The 18,332-nt window shown below is 35.7% G+C and overlaps 1 protein-coding gene across 19 annotated transcripts in view; it reads left to right on the top strand.

The window, feature by feature from the left end:
* The window catches only part of MYCBP2 (MYC binding protein 2), a 282,485-nt gene that overhangs the window by 97,242 nt on the left and 166,911 nt on the right, over window positions 1-18,332 (top strand). For all 19 annotated transcript variants that reach the window (XM_055096857.3, XM_055096853.3, XM_063595814.1 and 16 more), the window contains 4 exons: window positions 4,345-4,464; window positions 5,366-5,447; window positions 12,005-12,122; window positions 17,816-18,020. In XM_055096857.3, coding sequence (XP_054952832.2) covers window positions 4,345-4,464; window positions 5,366-5,447; window positions 12,005-12,122; window positions 17,816-18,020 — 525 coding nt within the window. The remainder of the gene's footprint in view (window positions 1-4,344; window positions 4,465-5,365; window positions 5,448-12,004; window positions 12,123-17,815; window positions 18,021-18,332) is intronic.

The raw sequence follows: 18,332 nt of genomic DNA, 5'->3' as shown, positions 1-18,332 counted from the left end.
AATCCGAAGGCACACTGATAAACATCTGAGTCTATTTTACTCTTACTTTCTGTTTGGAAATGGTGCAGTATGATGAAAATATTATAGCCTTTGGAATTAGGCTTCAATTTTTTTTCTGAATTTGTCATTTACTAGAACTACATGGCTGTGCAAAATGTCTTAATCTCTTTGGCTTCAGTTTTCTTATTTTAAAAACAAGAATAGTAATTCTTAACTGATTGTGTTGCTATGAAGATTAAAATATATGTGTGTAGTCTTTGCACACCCACATGTGTAGTCTTTGCACATATAAATCCTCCATGAATACTAGCTTTAATATTTTGAATTGAATTATTTGTTTTCTCTTTCAGAATTATCTTAAAGGTACAATATTTGAGATTTTTAAATGCATAGTTTATTTTTACAAAGGATTTAAGGTTTCAACCATTTGGTGGTGGTAAAATGCATGAGCCTTATTTATGATTAAACTCTAAATTTGTCCTATCATTTATGATTTTGAGCTGGTTACTTAACCCCTTAACCCTTCAAGCCTTAGTTTTTTCATCTGTAAGATGGACAAAGAATACCTATATTATCAGATTGCTTTATTCATTAAAGAAAGCAACAATAGTAAATATTGATTGAGCACTTTTCATATTTTATTTAATTCTCATAGGAACCTGATGAGTTACATATCATTGTTGCTATATTATAGATAGGAAAGCTAGGACCAGAAGGTCCAGTGTCCAGTTGTCATACAACTAGCAAATGAGAAGAGCCAAGATTCCAGTCCAAGTTCTTAAGTTCCAGTACTCCCAAGCACTCATCCACTGTGGTATTTAATTGTTTACAGTGTTCAGTTAGCACACAGCAAGTGCTTAGTAAATTGCAACTACTTTCGTCCTTGCTGATTTGTTTTAATGATTTTGCTCAAAGTACTCACTGTGTTCTGTGGTAGTTTCTGTTATATGCATGACTGTAGGATTACCCTCCAAAAGTATAGATTTTAGTAAAAATTAAAATTAGAAGTTAGAGTCCCTTAGATACTGAACCCTCTTTTTTCTCTGTGTATACAAATATGTGTATATAATTATATATAATGTGTACATACATATAATATTTTAGTTACATAGTTGCCAAGGCTTTGTAGCTACTGTAGTTTCAGTGTTACATGGTATACACACACATACACACACACACACACACACACACACACACAACATATTCATCTTAGGGAAAATACAGATGTGCTCATACTTAAATGGCCAATTATAAGATTATTCACATCTGTCAATTTATTGACAAACAATGTTTAATTTTTTATATAGATCTAAGCTTTGGTCTTATTGCTGCTCATTAACACTTCACTGAATAATGAGCTTGAACAGATTTTTTTTTTTTTTTTTTTTTTGAGACAGGGTCTCACTCTGTCACCTAGGCTGGAGTGCAATGGCATGATCACGGCTCACTGCAGCCTTGACCTCCCGGGCTCAGGTGATTCTCCCACCTCAGCCACCCAAGTAGCTGGGACTACAGGTATTCACCACCACACCCAGCTAGTTTTTTGTATTTTTAGTAGAGACAGGGTTTTACCATGTTGCCCAGGCTGGTCTTGAACTCCTAGGCCCAAGTAATCTGCCTTTCTCAGCCTCCCAAAGCCCTGAGATTACAGGTGTGAACCACCACGCCCAGCTTGAGCAGAATTAATCTTGCTGAATTCACTTGCTGATTCTTGAATTTGCACCAAATTTTTGGCCACTTATTAAGTGCCTTTTTTCTTTGATAAACTTTGGTTAATGTCCGAGTTACAGGAATTATACTCAATTTTTTGATATCAAATACCATATACAGATATATATATATAATATATATTTTAATTCTGCCACTGCTGCTGATAATGATTAAGACCCTCATCTCAATTTTTTTACTTGTAAGATTTTCACTGTCTATAATAATTGAGAAGTTGTTTTGTACAGTTACAGTTTGTTTCAGTGAACAAAATGTTTCTAGTATTATTTTGACCTCTAAATAACAGCTGCTACTTTTTTAGTCATTGTGGTTGTATTCAGTAAATTACCAGCCTTTAAAAATAATCTCCTTCCTTGATGCTATGTCTCTATTGTGGGATTTATGCCTGTATTTAATCTCCTACTCAAGGGAGGAGACAAAATGCTAAATTCAAAGGTAAAACCTTGTAACTAGGCATCAATACATTTATATAAAGTGGAATGATACTTGAAATGTTTAATTAAGTCTGGCAGAATCATATGAACACAATGTATTTTCTATGTTAAATCTCATTTGGTTTTAATAATTAGACATTTTTACCAATTGAGATAAAGCCGTAAAATTTCTTTACATCTGGCATCTTATTAAATAGCCTTTGGAAGATATGTATTTGTGTGTGTGTGTGTGTATGTGTGTGTGTGTGTGTGTGTGTGTAGGCTTTTGCATATATTTTACCATTTCACTATCTTTCCAACATGAGGAGGCTTTGAACTGAGTATATTTTATTTTGGATGGAGTGAAACTAAATGTTGTTGGTTTTTTTGTTTGTTTGTTTGTTTGTTTTTTTAGTCCATCCATTCTTTGATTTAATTTGGCAAACCCACATTAGATAATTTAGCAGAAGAGGAATTATATCTTCATCCTATTATAGTAAAACCTCTCACTAATTCTGAATTTATGATATTTGAGATGCAGTATTTGTGATCTTTTTTGAGTAAAAAATTCAAAATAATTTCTTCCTCTGAATTTTCAGGGTCATACTTATAAGGGGAAACCTGTCTAAAATCACTAGCTTTTCAAACCAAGGGCTCAAGAAATGAAGGATTCCTTCAACGTGCCTTCAGCCTCTGGGTCCAGCAGTTAATTCTTGTATGTTAAAGGACTTTTATGTTTATGGTACATTTTAAATGTAATATTGGCCTATTTTGAAATATAATGTAGGTAACCACACTCTATTTATTGTAGCATTTAGTTTAATCTGTAATCTGTACTGCTTGAAGGTAACAAAACTGAATTTTTACTTCAGTGTTCTGTATGATTAAGACGTTTCCAGTAAGCCACACAGGCCTACCTGTTCTATGTTATTCCGAATTAGTGAGGTTTTACTGTCCTATTGTCGTAAAGAGTTTCAGGCTTCTTGAAATCATAGGCATTTAGTTACGGAAAGGAAAGTAATAATGTAGGTAGATTTTGTCTCACCTGGATGTTACTAAAGGTTAGGTAAAAAAAGAATAAACACAAAATGGTTTAATATTATTCTGTTTATCATTCTAAAATGCACAATGAAAATACAGGATAGAAAGTGTGTGTCTGTAGATTCACATATGTATCTTCATATAATACACACTTGTTTAGAGTTGCTATACCACTTGAGAGTGGTTTAGACTAGTTGAACTTGTGAAATTCCTTCCAGATTTACATTTATTCTGTGTACAAGGAATTTGAATCTTGATGATATAAAGGTCATATGTTAGTGATGTACAGAAGTACATTGTGATTAGAAAAAGTAAGTTGTTGTTATTTACACATTCCAAACAAAAATTTTTATATTCTGGAATGTGGTTTTTGATGCTATGGTTAGATTGTTGGAAAATTCGAAGTTGGATTACAAAAACCAGGGGTAAAGAAAAGGCTTAAAGCAAGCTCAATGAAGGAAATTGTGAGAAGGGAGGAGGAAAGGAGTGAAAGCAGAAAAAAGGTTTGGTTGAGGGTAGTGATTGGGGACAGGGAGAAAACCACAAAGCAATATGGCTGAAGGTGATGGTGGCACAGGAAACATGAATAAGAATAGGCCATTGAACTGCAATATATTGAATAAAGCTCTTTGGTCTTTATGCATTTTGAAAAGTTCAGTTGAGTTTCACAATACTTGCGGGCAGTGTAGCCTTTCTAAGATCTATTTAGGAAATCTAAGTCACTTGTGAATCCATTAGCAATTTTTAAAAAATGGCTAGTACTAACAATATCACTAAGTTTAAAATAATTGTTAAATGACTTTGCATGCAGTAATTTTTTATGCAAACTAAATTTTCCCATATAAACTGTTACATTTTAAATTTTGTTATTTCTATAACTTAATGACCCGTTTATTATATAAGGTTTTATCCATAACCAGATCTTGTCTCTGTTTTTATTAATTTAGTGATATTTGCAAATGGAAGTATATAGTCTATCTTTTCAAAATTGCTTCTTTGCAGGTAGATTCTTGATCTATCACTTCTAACAGCTACAGATTCTTCTTGCTTGTTCCTTTTAACATTTTTCTCTTGTTCTTCCATAATAAACTGATTTAAATTTTTATTTTGAAGATGAATAATGGCTTAATTATTCATAATTCACAAATTATAACACTTGCAGATGGAAGTGGAGAAAGAGGCGAAAAGGATGCAAGCAAAATCACAACATACCCTCCAGGCTCTGTGCGATTTGACTGTGAGCTCCGGGCAGTCCAAGTCAGCTGTGGATTTCACCATTCAGGTAGCGGCTGGAACTTTAGGGTGTAACTGCGTTTTTACAATTGTGCTCAGTAACTTATTTCTTCAGATTTGATGAACATAGCCTGTTAACTGTGTGTTAAAAGCTGTAGTGTGGCAGTCTCTCAAATCTGTAAGACCTTTGTATTTATTACAGAATCTCTTTAAACAACTATGGCATGATGGAACAGGTACTTGTCTAGAGATCTAACTTCTAGTCTGTCTTCCTATGGACTTCTTTTATAATTCAAGACATTCTGGAAGATGAAATAATCCTTTAAATCTCTTTCAGTTCTAGAATGCTGTGGTTTTTGTAACATGTTCCCATATTTTGTTAATGTTCAGTGATAAATGTATGTCAACAAATTTACTTTCTTAAATGTAGAAAATAATTAAATTCTTAGTAAATTATTAGCATTTGGGTTAGCTTATGCTGTACTGTTCAACCTTTATAAAAACAAAAATGTTAAATTCCTTCCTTGAAGATTATTTGATAAGGTATTAACAGACATTAAAGTTCTGCTGTCTCATTGATGTTGTACGTAATTGTGCAGACCTCCTATCCTAGATAGGAGAGAACAATATTTTATATGTAGTTATTCATTATTAAGAAGATTTTACAGTTGACCTGAACCAGTGTGTTAATAAGAATTAATGTTATTAAATGGCATTTATAAGAATTTTTAAGTGTGTATTATGAAAAAAATATACATTTATATGACCTACAAAAATATTTTTCAGAACTAAAATTAATTTCTCATTAAATACAAATTTGTCCTTCAGTTACCTATTTTTAATGGTGCTATAAATCTTAAATAGTGAAAATTACACTGCTTTTAGTATAGTTGTGATAGAAATGTAAAATGCATATAATGAAAAAATAAAGCTGTGTGTTTTGGTTGCAGTGGTTTTAATGGAAAATGGAGATGTCTATACATTTGGTTATGGGCAGCATGGGCAGCTAGGACATGGAGATGTCAACTCCAGGTACTTGCTAACTTTTCATTTGAAGATCCAGAGTTATTTTTTCTTCTGTTTTCTTTTCCTTCTTTTTTCTTTCTTTTCTCTTTTTAAGTATATATTTCTAGAATTAAAATAATATTATACCACTGCTTTGCAAAGTGTGGCCCATGAATTATTGGTGGTTTCTGATCTTATGGTTGAGTGCTTTTGTAGAGATAAAGGATTTTGTAGTTTCAGGAGAAAAGTTGATATATATTTTAAATAGGAGAGTGATTATGATTATCACAAAATATCACTATATTCTTAGCAATTATCTTTTTAAACACTGTGCATGGCAATAGAAAAATAGTGAATTGTATTTTTAAAAAATGTCAGCAATGGATTCAAACATATTCCTGATGTCTGTTTTGAAATTTTGGTCTAATATGCAGTCATTGAAGCTTTTGAATAATTTTTGGACAGAACCTATTGGTCTCTCTGATTAACTATTTTGACTTATTGCAAATAGTAGTAGAGAGACTGGTGGTAATTTCCTAATATCCCTACTTCATTTGGTAGTGGAGTTTTAGTTCGTGACATGATCGTGCAGCTAAAGATTCCCTTTCTCAGCTTCCATTGCAGCAGGATGTGGCCAGTGAACTTTAGTGATAGGTGCCACTTTGGAATCTTGCTGTTAAAGGGAAAGGGTGTACCTTTCCATTTTTCCTTCTCTCTTCCCAGCTTGCTGGCTGGAATGAATATGTGGAAGCAGAAACTAAAGAAGTCATCACAGAGATAAGTTGGAGACTGTGTACTGAGAATGGCAGAACCATAAGATGGGAATAGACTGGGTCTCTGACACCATGAACTGCCTCATCAGCTTCTTAAATTGCATGCTTCTTGTGTGAGAAATAAACTTGTATCTTGAAGTCCCTCTTACTTGTCTTTCATTACAGCAGCCGAGTTTGTATTCTACGTAATGCAGTCAGAATACTTTTGGTTGAAAGTAATAGAAAATCCATCTTTATTAGTTCAGGTCTTCCAGAAAGCAGATGCCAAGACAGGATTAGATGTGCAAAGAATTTATTAGGGGAAAACGCAGGTGAAAAAGATAAAGGGGAAAAGCACAAGCACAGACAGGGAAGGCCTTCAGATACAATGTAGTTTTGACCCTATGAAAGGAGAAAGAGAAGGAAGAATCGGGTAGGAGTCTAGGTTCCAGCATAGCATTAAGAGAGTTTTAGCCAGGCCAGTGATGTGTCCCTAAGCTGAGGATACCTTTGGAAGGGTCCTGCATTGGGCAGGAATAGACCAACATTCATGCCTTCACCATGTTCAGTCACAGCTGGTAGCACCCCAGGGGACGAATGTCCTCATGCATCCAAAGGGACAGCACCTGAGGCTGTTATAATAGTTAACTCTGCTCTCTGTAGCAGATTGTCTTGAAGGAGAACTGAGTGGTCTGTGTCTGTGGTTGTCTCACCATGGAAACAGGAGTATTTATGAAGTCTGGAAAGGTAGAGAGCAGCTTCAAGCCAGACTTCACTCAGCAATTCACTTTGCTGCAAAAACTTACCTTTTTGACCCTCTACTCTGCCTTATTCTTCCTCGCAGTCACAGTGTATATGCCAGAATCAAGGGGACTTCTATGGTTTCTCCTTTACATACAGTGAAAGAAAGAGAACTTATCTTCACATAGTCATTAAATAAAATTCAAGGTTGTCACTGTGTCTTGAACTCACTCTACTATTGTGGCAGGGATGGAATTCTGCCATTTACATGGTAAAGATTAGTGATTCTTAACCCTGGCTGTATATTAGAATTACTTAGGGAATTTGAAAAAATATCATATGTGGATTCTACATCCAGCATTTCTGAGAGATGTGTGTGTTGGAAGGCTTGTGGGTGGGACAGGGGTGGGGAGTGGTCCTTGATAGGATGCCAGCATCAGAGTTTTTTCTAAAAGGTCCCCAGATTCTATATGTATCCAGGATGAGAACCACTCTCTACCCCTCGAGCTGAGGCAGGGTCAGATCTGTGGGCACTGCATAAAAAATGGCAACAAAAGGGAATGTCCTGAGTTATGTTTATGAATGTTGTTGCTAATGATAAGAGACGATTGAGATATCATTGAGTTGAACTTCTTATTAAAAACACAACTGAAACATAAAATTGATACTACTATCAAGAGGTTTGTAAAACTATCACAATCATAAATATTTAATGACGAATATCATACTTGCAAAGAGCAAAAGATGTGTTTGGCAGAATTACTTTATCAGATGTGTCTGCTGGATATGACATAATACCAACAGTGTTGAGCAATTACTGTCACAGGTGTTAGATGCCAACTGATATTTTGCTTTGCAATTGAGTAACATTACTGAAATGCAGAGGCTGAATCTGGGTAGTAATTACAGTTGGCCCTCTGTACCTGTGGGTTCTGCATCTGTGGATTCAATCAATCTTGACAGAAAACATAGTTAGGCCTACGATAATTGCATCTGTACTGAACATGTACAGATGTTTTTGTCTTGTTATTATTTCCTAAACAACAGAGTATAACAACTATTAACATGGTGTTTACATTGTATTAGGTATTATAAGTAATCTAGAGATGTTTTAAAGTATACAGGAGCATGTGTAGTTTATGTACAAATACTATGCCAATTTATATAAGGGATTTGAGCATCCCTAGAGTTTGGTAGCTGCAGGGGATCCTGGAACCAATTCCCCATGGATGGTGAGGGATGACTATAACCTGTGTGGGGAAGAACGTGGCGACTTTTTGTTCTGTTTCTCATATGACAGTTGGGACACAGAAGAAGAGGGTTTATTTGTATCATCGTGGCTATTGTTGTTGTTATTTAGCTGGTGGTTATTTTGTGAGCCATAGAAACTGGGAAAGGTGCATTGCAGTTAGATAAGATGGGGTCTCAGTCATGTATGCAGCAAAGAGGGCACTTCACAGAAAATAATTGGCAAATAGCAGTATTTCATGGTCTTGCCAGAGTGGAAAGGGAAGTAGTGAAAAGCATGGCCATGTTATAGTCAGGTTATGTTATCTTACTATGCACTTGGCACTCAGAAGAATGAGCAGCATGAGCACAACATCCTTCCACACCGCACTGAGGTGTGTTGGCCGCTGAGAGGGAAGGTGTTCATGTCAGCTTTTAAAATGAAGAGATTACCTAAAAACATTACTTTGTGGTCCTGATTATACCAGTGAACACCATTCTTCGATTCCCAGGTCTGAAGAGATACAGGGCAGTTTCAGGCCAGACTTCCTCAGGTAATAATATTGTAGCAATATGCTCAGTATTTTAAATTTCTTGAATTTATCGTCTTCATGAAATACGATAGCATTTAATGTTGAAACAAAATATCAGGGTTTCTTATGAAGATTAAACATTGGTAGGATCTACACAGTGGTATAGTAACTGGTAGATGCTACACAGTCTTCGAACCAGGAACTGTAGAGGCAAGGTTCAGCTCTTTACTTCTTACCAACCATATGACTATAATTTCTTAAGATTAAACACTGGTGGGATTTGTTTTAACTGCCCAAAGTTGTTCTTTTCCAGCATGGAATGTTTTGGTCCTTGTTCCATTGAGTGGTAACTGAAAGACTGATTACATGAAGTGTGGGCAGAGCTACAACGGATAATGCAGTAGTCATACCTATATACTGTGCCTAGTGGATTAGATATTCATCAAGACCGCTTCAATCTTAAGCACTCAGTTACCCTGTCTGTCTGGACTTTTGTGGAACTTGGAAAGTAGCAACCAAGAACTCTGTTATTAATTCAGAAGGGAGTTGATTATGTCTATAGAGGAACAATCTTGGGAGGAACAAAGCTTCTATAGCATATGTATTAACTACAACAAAGCAAAACATTTACAGATAGTTGAAATAAAGGGTTACAGTTGGAGAATATGTTTGAAAAGTCTCTAGTAATCAAGAGCTGTTAACTGGAATTTACTATATAGCACACATTAATAATGTGTTGTTTAAGATCAATATTGTGGTGTGCATGATAATGAAGATGGAAAAATGTTATTGATATTCTCTTTATTTAATGTGTTATATTGCCAGAATGACTGGGTTCAGTCTCTAGGTTGGGTCCTGATTCTGTCACTTGGTAGCTATATGATCTTGGCCAGGTTACTTAATCTTCTTGTGTCTCAGTTTCTCAAGTTTAAATATCCATAATCTGATGATACTTTCTTCTTCTGTGATGCAGCCCTACTTTATTTCCCTTTGACTTTATGCCCCACAGCCCTCTACTTTTTTACTCTTTTTTCACCCTTTTTTTAACTTTATTTCCTACTCAAGTTAAAGACTGTTGCTTAATTTCTTCACCTATACTCTTACCAATTTCTTCAGTTTTCCCACTCTCCTGGTCGTGGTGCTAGGACATGATAAAACCGCAAACATGAATCAATCTGTTAATATTTCCTATGCCTATACTTAGGCTTCTGGAAGGTAAGAAATCACCATACCTATGCAGATTGATACTTAATTTCCAGATTCAACCAGTTCCTCTACAATGGTCATTAATCCTCCTGTTGTGTAGTATTGAACTATTTGACTTAATACCTTTTGAGAGTTTGATGAAAGACATGGGGTCTCTATCCAGAAAAATACAAGAATATACACTTAAAAATTTGCTTGAAAATTTAGGAGATCTTTTGAAGCTCACTCATGGACTTCCTAGAAGTCCTTTATATCCGAGTTGAAAATTCCTGCTCTCGGTATGTATCTGTTCCATCTACCACCACACCTTTTCTCGAATCTTCAAACTCTCCACTCACCTGTTTCCTCCTTTTAGCATAGGACCTCCATGTACATTGCAACAGATATAAGAAATTATTCAGCCCACCAACCCTGCAAACCTACTTCCATCCATACCACTTCTCTGCTTCTTTCCTTATGTTACAGTTAAAGAGGAACCTGTCGTGTCCATGCTATGAAACCTAGCTGTCTTTTCCTTAGAGATCTATTTCTGTTTCCTGTCTTCTCTTTAACCTTTGTCTTTAGCGTCTTTATTTTGAGTCACCTTTTAAACTTCCTCAAATCTCTATCATTAAAAAAAAAATCCTCTCCTTCAGCTTCATTTTTCCTTTAGCTGCTGGCTCTCCTTTCTTTTTCCCTTTAGTGCTGGGATACTTAGAGCTACTTTGTGTATTCTCTGACTCCTTATCTGCTGCATTGTGGTGCCTGCTTCCACCAAAGAGACCTCCTTCTGCTAAATCGAGTGGTTAGTTGTACGTCTCCTTAGAGCATTTGGCATGTACTTTATTTTCCACGCTTGAAACCTACTCCTCCAATGAGTCTCCTTGAGTTCTTTGTTTCTGTGTGGTTTATTCTAGATGTCTGTGAGCTGTTCTTCCTCGGTCTGTATCTAAAATGTTAGAAGAGACTCATAAGGGAAATTAGGATCTCTTCTTTTCTCTCTCAAAGAGTCTTCCTAGATCTCATTCATTCTCATAGCTTAAGTGAATATTACCACTATCTACTCTGTTGCTTAAGCAAAAAAAATCTTCCTTGCCCCATATCGATCATCTGCCAAGTTTCGTCAATTCTGTTCCTTACATAGCTATCAAAGTCACCATCTCTTTCACTCTGCACTGCTCCTAGTTAAGGCCTTCATCATAAATTACCCAAACTACTATATAATTTTTAAAATTTAAAGTGTCATAATTACATTTTCTCAAAAGCAGAGCTCTCCTACTATGTGTGGACTATTTCTATAATGGTTGTGTTTCTAATTACAGATAATGGTTACTAAAAATGGCTGTTAAAAGTAGGAAAGGATACTAGGATGTCATTTATCATAATAGTTACGTTCATTAAGTGTTAACTGTGTGCCAGACGCTGATCCAAGTACTTGACACGTATGGGCCTCTTTACTGTTCACAGGAACTCTGTGGGGGTAGACACTGTTTGTTAGTATTCTCCATGTGATAAAGAGAAAACTGAAATACAAAAAGAATGAAAAACTTGTTCGAAGTCTGGTCGCATTATTATTAAGTTGGGGAGCCAGGATTCGCACCCAGCCAGTCTAGCTTTAAAGCCTGAGCTTGTAGTCACTGCTCTAATGCCTCTCATGATACTGTGTTTTGACTCATTAACTATGATTCTAAGATCTAAACTTATAGCTTAGTGATAAAAGTTAGAAAAGAGGATCATAAAATTATTTCATCTAGTTCCTGGATTGAATTTCTGTTAAGGCATTACATGATTTTTATTTCATCCAATAATTATTTATAAAGATCTCTAACAGGCCAGTCAGTATACAGAGTACCAGATTAAAAATAAATGTAGCACCAGTTTTTCAGAAATTATTATGTGTCTATAATTAGGGTAATTACATTTAGAAGATCTTTTTGATGATCTCCTTAAAGTCAGCAACTGTCTTTTTCATCTTTGTTTACCTAGTACCTGGAATGGAGATAGGCGTTTAGCACTTAAATGTTTACTGAATATTCTTATGAGTGCCTTTTATCTTTCCTACTCCTTGTTGCATTGCTTACTTATTGTTTTTATTTTAGTTGAGTTTTGTAAGAAATTGACTTACTTTTTTTTTTTTTTAACCTAGGGGATGTCCCACTCTTGTTCAAGCATTGCCAGGCCCTAGCACACAAGTCACTGCAGGCAGCAACCATACGGCAGTACTTTTAATGGATGGACAGGTCTTCACATTTGGAAGTTTTTCTGTAAGGAATTTTTAAAACATTAATAATATTGCATTATACCATTGCCTTATAATTTGTCTATATTAGCTCTTTTTTCTGTTTCCAGAATATAATATAACAATTATATTATAATTGTTACATATGCATATTTCATGCCTTCATCCCCAACACACACTAAACCTGAATGATATTCTTTGAAGTAATTTTCCTCTCTAGCTCAGCATTAGAATTTATTGAATTTAACAGCTTTGTTAGAATTGGACATGTTTATTTCAGATTAAAGTCTTTTAAGCATTCAATAGAGCTAATTCTGTCATAGGAAAGGTTATTTCTCATCTAACTTGTAGAGATGAATTTTTCTTAACATATAGAACTATGCTATTTTGTAACCTTTTAAAAGCCTAGTTTTTTTTATTTGATTTGTTTAAAATTATACTTTCTTTTTTCCTTTTCCACCCTCTGAGTCTATCCGCCTGTCTGTTACATAGGCGCTTGTGCACATTCTCTCCCTCTCTCTGCACCAAAGCTTAAAGAGTGAAAATGCTCTAAGAATTTTGTGTAGTTTGGGCATAGTAGATATCAAGAAAAATCTTTGCGAGACTGCGCTAATACTCTTGTACCATTTCAGACGTGGATAATTACTAAGAACTCTTGAACCTAAGTGTCTGAGATGACATTTACAGCTTTTGATTTTTTAAAAACTGTAAATGTGTACTTAAAATATTTTATTTGAAAATGGTTTCAAACTTACAGAAAGATTGCACAACTAAGAACAGTGTGTAGAATATCTGGTTAGTGTCTTTAACCAGATTCACCTATTGTTAACATTTTGATCCAGCATTTGCTTTATTATTGCACATGTGGCTGTTCTCTCTCTCACACACGCAGTGTGTGTGTATGCACAAATGTGTGTGTGTACGTATGTATATAAAATATTTTTTTTTCTCAAATCCTTTGATAATGTCTTGTGTACATTATGGCCCGTTACCTCCTACATACTTTAGTTTGTATTTTGTGAATTGACCTAATAATTATTTTTTGGCATTTCTTTCCCCTCCAATCTAGGATCAGGCATTACATTTGCCTGTTGTGTGTCTTTAGTCTCCTTTAATCTGTAACATTTCTACAGCTATGTATTATCTATTATGACATTGACATTTTTGAAGAGTATATAGTACTGTTTTGAAAAATAGAATCCTCTTCATTTTTGTTTCTCTGATAATGTCGTCATGTTTACATGCAGGTTGTGCACCCAGGCCAAGATACTCTGTAAGTGATGTTGTGTTTGCCCTCACTGCATCACATGTGAAGGCTCAGAATGTCCATCTGCTCCTCATTGATTATGGACATTTTGATCACCTGATCAAATGTCTGATTTCTGTACTGTTTCTCCTTTGAAACTATAAGCAACCTGTAGGTTGACACTTTTAAGATGCCTGCTTCTCATCAAAATTTCCCCCTAGATTTAGCATTCATTGATCATTCTTTCCTGAGCTAGTCTTTATTATAATGTTTAAAAAATGGTGATTTTTTTCAACTCCAGTAGGCACTTGGCCTTTTACTCTAAGCAAGAGCCCTCCTTTCCTGTTTACTTGTTTTTCTACTTATTATTGGTATAGACTCAGGTATTTGTATTTTCTTCATTATCATCTTTAATTATTTGGGTGCCTAGATTATCTCCGATTTGGCCAGCAGTAGCCCCTTCAAGTTGGCTCCTGTATTCTTGTGACATGCCCCTTCATTTTTTGGAGCGCTTCCTTTCTTTCCAGCATGACAAGTTGTTCAGGGTTTATCTTGTACAGGCCCTGTATGACTATCCTAGAATCAGCCATTTCTCCAAGAACCCTGATTCTTTTTAGTGGGGAATAGTATTAGACACTAACTGGGCACTAGAAGTGTTCATTGCTACAGGACGTCTTTGGATCTCTGGTATGCATATATTTATATGTCCACATATATGTATGTATTTTAGAAATCATAGGCCAGGTGTGGTGGCTCATACCTATAATCCCAGCACTTTGGCAGGCCAGTGTAGGAGGATCACTCAAGCCCAGGAGTTTGAGACCAGCCTGGACAACATAGTGAGACCCCATCTCTATTAAAAAAATTAGCTGGTTGTCGTGGCACATGCCAGTGGTCCTAGCTGCTCAGGAGGTTGAGGTAGGAGGATGACTTGAGCCCTGGAGGTCGAGGCTGTAGTGAGAGCTGTGATTCCATCATTGCCCTCTGGCCTGGACAGCAGAGCAAGATCCTGTCTCAAAAAGAAAGAAAAAGAAACAAGCCCACACTGTGACTTCTACTTCCAATCCATTCCCACAAGGTTCTTTCTTACCTGTCCTGTTCTATATTTATGTACTTTCTTCCTCAGTAAGAATCTTTCCTCTCAACAATATCAATATATTTATTTCTCACTTAGTCCCCAGATATGTCTAAAATAGTTTTATATTTGCTTTGCCTGTACAAGTTCAAAAAAGCAAACTCACTGAAAGGTCATTCTTGCTCTTTCCCCTCCCACCTGCTCCCCACCCCAAGTCTGAAGGTGTATAGTCAAGCACTGTCCATGAGTGGCCTGGATTCTCTCTCTCACTCCTTTCAGTGGAAATTGTGATTCCTTTGGAATAGAGTGGGGCTCATTTGTTTCAGTTTAAGATTCCCCTCACCCTATCCTTTGATTAAGTTTTATTTCATTTTTAAAATATATAGAACATTTACATGTTGCTAAAAATTAAGTTATACAAAAATTGTATACTCAAGAGGTGTCACTTCCTCCCATATCCTTGACATTCCTGCCTTCCCACACCTTTCACTCCACACTTGGAGGTAATGAATGTCATTGTTTTACAGTTTATTCTTCTTGTGTTTTTTCTTGTGAAGATATATAAGCATGCAGACACACTATTTTATATATATATACCTATATATGTATGTATGTGTATACACAGTTATGCACTGTATAACAGTATTTTGGTCAGTGATGGACTGCGTATGCTAAGGTGTTCCCACAAGATTATAATAAGTACTTTGACTATACCTTTTCTATGTTTACATGCAGAAATACTTACTAATGGGTTACAGTTGCCTACAGTATTCAGTACACCAGCATGCTGTACAGGTTGGTAGCCTAGGAGCAATAGGCTACACCATATCGCCTAAGTATGTAGTAGACTATACCGTCTAGGTTTGTATAAGTCCACTCTGATGTTCGCAGCATCACAGAATCACCTAATGACACATATTTCAGAACATATCCCTGTCATTAAGTGACATGTGACTGTACATAAATATATATATTTCCCCTTTCCCGTTTTTTAAAGGTAATAGCCTATATATGCTCTTTTGCACTTTGCTCTTTTCGCTTCAGCATCTCTCCTAGAAATCACTCCATATCAGTTCATAAAGCTCTTCATTTTTTTTTACCTCCATGTAATACCCCATTGTGTGTATATATGATAGTTTATTCATTCAGTTTCTCATGTTTATATATTTACGTGGTTTCCAATACTTTGTAATGGTAGTAGTGAATATTGTTAGAGGTGTATCTTTGAGATAAATTCCTAGAAGTGAGATTACTGTGTTGAAGGTTAATGCATTAATGCCTATGTAGTTTTGTGAGATATTAACAATTCTCCTGTATTTTGCTTTCACACTAACAGTGTATGAGATTGCCTGTTTCCACAGAATTGCCAACAGAATGTGTTGTGGTACCTTTAATTTGTGCCAGTCTGATGGGTGAGGAATGGTCCTGCTTACTTCCAAGTTCCTTTGCCTTTAGTTGGTGCTCTGATCCTCAAAGTTCGGATCCATATTTAGTATTTTGGCATTGAAGGTTAACTTTCTTTTTGGGGGCATGTGTTTCCCTGTGCTTTTTCTAACTTCTTCACACACCTCTGTTCTCCTTCTTAAGAACTTCCCCGTTCGTGCTTTGCACATGCTCAGGTTTGCAGTAGCAGGTGGGTGGAGAGAACTCTTGGAATTTGGCTCTTCTGCTTACAGGAAACATAGAGATCATGACACCCGCTGTCTCCTTCCACTGCTGAAGGTTTGAGTCACATGTAGATTTGTTTGCACAGCATATTTTTGTGTCTTTTGAGGTGGTTATGTGAGTAATAAGATTTGAAGTCAGACAGTCATTGTCCTCCAGTCCCAGCAGTCCTAGTTGTGAACTTTTATGAATTTAAATGTAGCTTATTTATAACCACATTCTGGTCCTTATGGGGTTGTCCAGGTATCTAACACATTTTTGAACTGCTTTTCTTCATATTAGTTGGTAGTAAGGGAATACATATTTATTTCAATAGTCAATGAAAAAGATAACTAATTTATTTTTCCTCCAAAAGCAGAATATATCCCTGAATATGATATATTTTGCTCACTATTTACTTTTTTTTTTCTTTTTGAGACAGAGTCGCGCTCTGTCATCCAGGCTAGAATGTAGTGGCATGATGATCTCAGCTCACTGAAACCTCCGGCTCCCAGATTCAAGCAATTCTTATGCCTCAGCCTCCCGAGTAGCTGGGATTACAGGCCCATGCCACCACACCCAGCTAATTTTCATGTTTTTAATAGAGACGAGGTTTCACCATGTTGGCCAGGCTGGTCTCAAACACCTGACCTCAGGTGATCCTCCCATCTCGGCCTCCCAAAGTGCTGGGATTACAGGCGTGAGCCACTGCAACTGGCCCCTGTTTACATTTTTGTGCTCTCTTATTTTTGTCAAAAACTAAGGACAGATCTTAAAAGAGTGTGAGAAATAAATGTTGAGTGTTTTGGCTGCTTCTCTAATCATGTGCTTGCCATGTTTCCTTCCCTGGTTCTGTCCAGGGATTGAAGCTCGGTTGCTTCCACAGTTAGTTTGTGGCCGTGTTTTCTTGCTGTGCTACCTGGTGGTTGGATGAGAACGTGACCAGAGTGTTCGCAGTGCTCCAGGCTCCCTTGTTCCAGAATGCTGTGGAGGGAGAGAGGTCCCGAGCCAGGGGTGGAAGAATATCTATTGAGTCAGTGTCAGCATTCTTTTATTCTTTTTCAGCTGCAGGCTTACTAGTGAGAAACTTCCTATTACTTTTTAAATTAAACTCTTACCTGACCAGGTCCCTATAGAGAGCCATACTTTTAAACTGGTTAATAGTTATTTACTTAAAATATCATACCTTACCATTGATTGTGCTGTTTATTTTAAAACATAAATGAAATAATTTAGGGACATATCATGTGAAAACAACATTACATATTTTTCTAATTGTATTCACAGTTTCAGTATTTATTTTGGTCTTTTTACTTGGATATTCTCAGATTATATGAGTTCAATAGTGACTTTCTTTTATACTATCAACTTACTGTGTCAAAGTGACTTTTTAAATGAACAATTTGGAATACTAATATTTTAACATATTGTGTGTATTTGTCGTACTTTTCATTTAAATGTAGGTGAAGACAAAGTATTTTGGAGATACTTCTTGCATGGAAAATATTTCAAACTTTTTAAAAAAAAATAATGCACTTTTTAAGACTTTCCAGGAATAATAGAAATTATTTTATTACTTTATAAATATTTGGTCCAAATTTCTTACATATTGTATTTATTTTAAAAACCCAAACTAACAATTGGTGAAAAATAAAGTTTCATAGATTGATTTTTATCTACTGCCTCCTTAACTTTATGAAAATTAGATTGTTTACACAGCAATATTGCTAATATGGTTTCTTTAATCTTTTAGAAAGGACAACTGGGCAGACCAATTTTGGATGTGCCATATTGGAATGCAAAGCCAGCTCCCATGCCTAACATTGGATCAAAATATGGAAGAAAAGCTACTTGGATAGGTGCAAGTGGGGACCAAACTTTTTTACGAATTGATGAAGCACTTATTAATTCTCATGTACTTGCTACATCAGAAATTTTTGCCAGTAAACACATAATAGGTAATACCAGAAATAAACAAATGCCCCTTCCAAACTCTTGTCTTGATTGATAGTAAATGGTTTATCTTTCCCTGTAATGAAATGTACTTTTGTAGCTTTTTGTTTTCTTTCTGCTCAAAGAAATTTAAACAAAGCCTGTAAATGTCTCCGTTTATATGTGTCTCTGTGCTGAAAGAATGGAATAATTGGGAGATCTGGAAACCACAGTATTTGTGAGCTAGACAGTGGTAGAACTATAAACTAAATTCTAGTAGGATAAAATCCATATTAGAGTAAGAGAGTTTTATGCATTGTTTCTTGCTAAATAAATGT

The sequence above is a fragment of the Pan paniscus genome, chromosome 14 (genome assembly GCF_029289425.2).
Source record: "Pan paniscus chromosome 14, NHGRI_mPanPan1-v2.0_pri, whole genome shotgun sequence".
Lineage (NCBI taxonomy): Eukaryota > Metazoa > Chordata > Mammalia > Primates > Hominidae > Pan > Pan paniscus.
Note: the sequence above shows the minus strand (reverse complement) of the source record. Positions and strands in the feature narration are given on the sequence as shown.